Source organism: Lepisosteus platostomus, chromosome 5, assembly GCF_059453375.1.
Source record: "Lepisosteus platostomus isolate fLepPlt1 chromosome 5, fLepPlt1.hap1, whole genome shotgun sequence".
Taxonomy (NCBI): domain Eukaryota; kingdom Metazoa; phylum Chordata; class Actinopteri; order Semionotiformes; family Lepisosteidae; genus Lepisosteus; species Lepisosteus platostomus.
Window position 1 is genome coordinate 58,284,888 of NC_142615.1, and position 5,426 is coordinate 58,290,313.

A 5,426-nucleotide genomic window follows, 5' to 3' on the forward strand; every position below is an offset into this window, starting at 1 on the left:
TGAAAACCAACAGCTGACACAGGTCTTTTATAGAACCGTTTTGATTTCCTCTACTTTGTCCCCGTGACGTCATTGTCCTGCTCGCAGCCGAGCCCGACACACATCTGGTTTTTGTCGCTGGGCGCACACCCTGCGGTCCATGCGGGTCCTAATACCCCAGTACAATGACGGGGACACTAAACTGTAAACAGGTGCCGTCCTTCGGCTGAGACGTAAAACCGAGGTCCTGACTCTCTGTGATCATTCAGGAGAATGGTGGTGGTGGAGGGGAGTCCCCATTACCTGTAAAGCGCATTGAGTGGAGTATCCAGAACAGCGCTATATAAGTGTAAGCAATAATGATTATTATAATTATAATGTAAAATGCAATAAAAAAATCAAACTTTGATTCAAAATAGATTAATGTAAAAACTGATAAAGCTAATGCTTTTTTCAGTGCTATATCTACTTTTTTTTTTAAAATGCGAAGTCTGTCGCGATTGTGAGAGTTAGAGAATGTGTTCCTGCGGGTGCCTTCATATCATGAGCGTCAGTCTCGCCCGTAGCTGCGAGAAGGTTAAAAGCGCACAAGTGATCTGTAGACGATGTTCGGGGAAGAAATAATTCTGTTTTCAGCACAGGGAGTGAGAATGAGCTCAGCCCGGCTCCCAGCAGAATCCATTCGGGTTTGGTTATTGTTAGACTGTGCGTCTGAGGCTCTTTGGATCGCAACGTAAAAAAAACAATTGCTCACATCGTGTGACTTCCACGACAGGAAGGAAAGATATCACTTTAAAAAATCAGAACTGAAAATTTGGATCCTGGGCCTCAACTTAAAAATAAACAGAGTTTAACGACAGGAAATTGATTCCAGTTGTCAGATCACGTATACGCATACCTTAGCTTTGTGCAACAATCTGAAACTTTCAGGTACCATAAATAATATTATTGCTAAACAGATGCCATTCTAATCTGCAAGCGACCAGAATATAGAATACAAATTTTTGTATAAAAATGCATTAAGTCCTGTTCTACACCTGCATGCTTTGGAAGCACTGGCCTACCTATATCAAAATATCAGATTGTGTTTCTGCAACATTTCGTGCATAGTACGCCATTTTATCTAAAACAGTCACAACGAGGGCTTTACATGCAGACTGGGGTATTTTCCCCTTTTATATTTTTGCCACTTTATATCAAACCTGTTATACTCCCAGAAGTGCACAGTAGCTTGTACTTAATAAAAATGTACAATTCACCGCTGGTATAAACAGATGTGTGCCGTGTTTGCCTTTGTAAGCATTTGTTTAAAAAATAAGTTCACAATACGATAAAAACACAGAAGACACAAACTTTATAATACAACGATACAAAATCAATACCAAATCATTATGCCAATTAGGTAACTATCCTTTGAAAACAGAGAACTGCTTTATATCTACAAAAAACTTGACATTTGTATGTATTTTTGGATTACAAAGCAGACAGTGTAGTCCCTTAATTCAAAGATCAGATCTTGGCCAAAACAAGACAATCAGACGTGGGCTGAATTCGGAACAGGAGCCTTTGCTTCGTCGATTATTGAGCTTTTGATCAATGTCTGAATGAAACAGATTCGCTTTTTTAACTCTTTGATTAAAGTACACGAAAAGCACCTTCCTTCGAGCTGGAATCAAACCAGTGACCTAAGGATTCCCCGCTGACTCCACTACAGTCCCCCACTCTACCAACTGAGCTATCAAGGGGATGCTGCAGCATCGCTCTCTGGCACATACTGCCCAATGAAGTAAAATGTGAAATGGGTGATTTAAATCCCACTTCGAAATCAAGTTTCCAACTCGTTTCCTTAGTCTCATTTACCTTGAATTTAAGCCACGAACCAGGATTCTACTGTATAAACTTCCAGGGATATTACAAAATGTTTGCGGAAATTGATTCCTTTTTTTTCTCGAGGAATCATATTAAACATTTTATTAGTATCGAGAGAAGGATCACCAGTAGACACAAAACAACCAGTTTCTTTCTGTCTTTATTAGAAAGTAGCGTTTGTGCTACAGTAATAATATTTTCGTGGAAATAAAGAAGTTGTAAATTTTAAAAATTTATATTTGAATCGAAATGTGGTTTTGAGTTAAATATTAGCGTGTTCATGTAATTAGTTTGTGTTTGTCATTACTATATATATTGCCATGTTACTAGAATTTGTAACTGAAGTTAACTAGTTGTGTTTTTTATGATGATTAGACATTTGAATACAATATTGTATATAATGTATAATTTGAACTACATATTGTTCAGGTGTGAATAATTGTATATTTTAAGAATACATTTCTAAAACAAATCATTGGCTTTATTTACTAGTTTCTACACCTATAAAATTCTTTCTTTGATGTATAATAGACATCAAAGAAAGATGTCTATTATACATCAAAGATGAGCAGTGTGTGTCGTGTTCACAGCTGATAACTAGAAGATGTCTGGAAGAGGCAAAGGCGGAAAGGGACTCGGGAAAGGAGGTACTAAGCGTCACCGTAAGGTTCTCCGCGACAACATCCAGGGAATCACCAAGCCCGCCATCCGCCGCCTGGCTCGCTGTGGGGGAGTAAAGCGGATCTCCAGGCTGAACTACGAGGAGACCCGCGGGGTGCTGAAGGTGTTCCTGGAGAACTTCACCTGCACCGAGCACGCCAAGCACGCCAAGAGGAAGACCGTTACCGCCATGGACGTGGTGTACGCGCTGAAGCGCCAGGGCCTCACCCTGTACGGCTTCGGAGGCTAAACAGGAGTGGAGCTTCACTACCGGACCCCGACGTATAAACCCAAGTGACCCAGTGACATTTGTCACTGCTGAGGTTGCTTTATGGGTCTATTTTCTATACTGTGCTGATCAATTGGAAATCAAATGGCAAGAAAGACCCGTTCCCACACCTAAGGTCAAATATTAGGAATCAAAACTGCTCGAGTGTATGGAAGCACACAGCTTTATCAAGATTTCCAATCACAATATCACATAACTCTATTGAGTTAGTTTACATAAATGCTATTTCATGCAGTAATTCCTTATAAAATGCTGCAGTCTGGGCCTAAAATAGGTCTGGGGTGTCCCCCACCCACATCAGTAGTTGAAACTGTACATCTTTTCCCAAGCAGACTGTGACAGCTTATATTTGCTTTAAACACAACCCTTGCACCCCTTCTCCTGTAGCCTCCTGTTACCCGTTAGAAAACTTTATATCACATCTTTATACTGTTTTAGTCTAAAAACAGGACAGATGTGCTCCTGTGTCCCCCAGTTACTGCACACTGTAAGATTATTTCACTTTTATTTAAATCCTGAGATAAATTTAGGAAGGCTACAGAGGGGTTTACTAGATTAAAACTATTAGTTCACGCACGGCTCTCGTTTCAGCTTCTGACAATTGTGAAATCAAGCCTCTTTCTTACAATTTCTCCAAAAAACACCTTTTTTTTAGTAACTGCACACCAGCTTATTAGTAGTTTTGTCTTTGGGGTTTTATATCTCGGTATAACATTAAAGTCGCACAATAATTTCGACAAACTGGCGGCTCCCTTTTCTCCTCCTTGGGAGTCTTTTTACCTCCCATTTGCAGCGCTCGCACTTCTGCATGCATGCTTCGCGAGTTATTAAATCAAATCTGTCTCCGCTGTCCGTAATATCAGGAAAGCATAGTTGTACATTCTTGGCAACATCAGGTTTTAACCCACTCAAGTAAATTTGTTTTATTACTGTGGAAGTATCTTCATTCACTTCCTTCTCATCGGCTAACCCCGAGTATACTATCCATAAAGCTATAAACCTTTCTGTAAAATCTGAAACATCCTCACTTCCTTCTGCTGACATGCTGTTACTTTTCTCTAATCAGATTTCGGTGGGTAATGCTCTTTCAAAAATCTCCACACTAATTCCCACCCTTCTCCTTGATTCTCTCTTCTATTTCTTCTTTTGCTGTTTCTTTTTCTGCATATATAACTTCGTTTCGTTCAGCCATTGCTTTTAGCTTTTCCATCAGAGATTTTTGCGTCTCATCTATGATATTCTGTTGAATTCTCAAATATTCCTCTAAATATTGTTTATTTTTATCCAAATGTTCATACACTTTTCTACATTTCTGTTCAGCCTAAATTCCGTCTGACATATTTCTTTTAAGTTTCACTTTGGATTAATCAAACTTTTTTTTTTCTTCACACTAAACCATTTTCACCTCTCCCACGTGCCCCGCGGAGCCCCCCAGTCGAGACAAACTGACGAACTATCAAAATTCGGGAACACAGACCAGGTTCCAAATCCTGGCTTTAAACACACAGTTGAATCGAGTTACCATTTTCGGCTCTTCTGTGAGTACAGTTCTAGTTACTACCTTCAGCCGTACTGCAGTCGTGTACCAGGATGCAACACCTGGATTGTTTCGCACGGGCAGGGCGAGATGCTATTCCTTCAGCAATCCCTTTTTTTCTACCCCACCTTCACAAAACAGGCATCTAAAAACACATACACCATTAACTCATTTTTCTGTTGTACTTGCTTCAGCACCACAGCAACATGGAGAGGACAAGGGACTTTTTAGAAAAGAGGAGTCCTTACCTCTTTTTAGAAGCGGCCGCCTAACTTTTCCTCTCCATGTCCGTGTGGTTTAATTTAGATGGATACTTCTTCATCATTTGGGTCACGTATCCGCCAATCTGCCTCCTCCTTTTTAGAGGACGTTGTAAACCTTTAGGAACAATATAATCTAGCAACAAGGTTATGTAACTGTAATTAGGCTTAAGACAATCAAGAACAAGGCTTGCCTTTCTTCGAAATTCTTTACGGTCATCAGGCAATTTAGGAAAAGTCTTAACTAATGCAAATAATTCACTAGGAGACCAATGTCAATGTTCCTTCTGGACCTGTCAAAGTGCACATTGGCATTTCATGAACAAGTGAAAAGGCTTTGGCTCCTGACCGCTTTCTAGTTTCGGTGGAGACTTTTTCTTTTTAGAAGGCATGGCCATGACTTTAGCTGCAGCTTGCTGTTCTTTAGTTTCAAGACTAGTCTTTTTTGAAGCTTCCCATTATTTCTGTGATTCTTCTTTCCATTACATAAGTTTTCCAATTCACTTTCTTTCCTTTCTTCTCCTTCTCTTCTAAGTTTCCCCTTCTTCAGGAAACTTCTTTTTCCTAATTCAACTTTCCTCTGTCCATTCTGATTCACTTACAAAGATCCTTCATAGTTATGGGCCCCTAATTATCATATATAAATTATGTGCAAGTTCCCTTACACCTATTACCCTAGCTTTACAGTTCATGAACATAATTTTTTTTTTTACTCTAACACAGGCTATAATTGTTTCTCTGAATTTGTCGTACATGTACTTTTGCTGGACTGCTCGGTCCCATTTTCGTCTTTGAATTTTAATTTCCCATTTTTACCGATCGGTGCCTTACT

The 5,426-nt window shown here is 39.6% G+C and overlaps 1 protein-coding gene across 1 annotated transcript; it reads left to right on the forward strand.

Annotated features, from left to right (window-relative positions):
• The first annotated feature begins 2,452 nt into the window (after positions 1-2,452).
• On the forward strand, positions 2,453-2,778 carry LOC148670241 (histone H4-like). Its single transcript, XM_088633093.1, has one exon. The coding sequence runs from the start codon at positions 2,453-2,455 to the stop codon at positions 2,756-2,758; it is 306 nt and encodes a 101-aa protein (XP_088489219.1). The 3' UTR covers positions 2,759-2,778.
• The last annotated feature ends 2,648 nt before the right edge of the window (positions 2,779-5,426 follow it).

Excerpts from the sequence above, each read along its gene's own strand:
- LOC148670241 (XM_088633093.1), top strand. The coding sequence starts at position 2,453 with ATGTCTGGAAGAGGCAAAGGCGGAAAGGGACTCGGGAAAGGAGGTACT.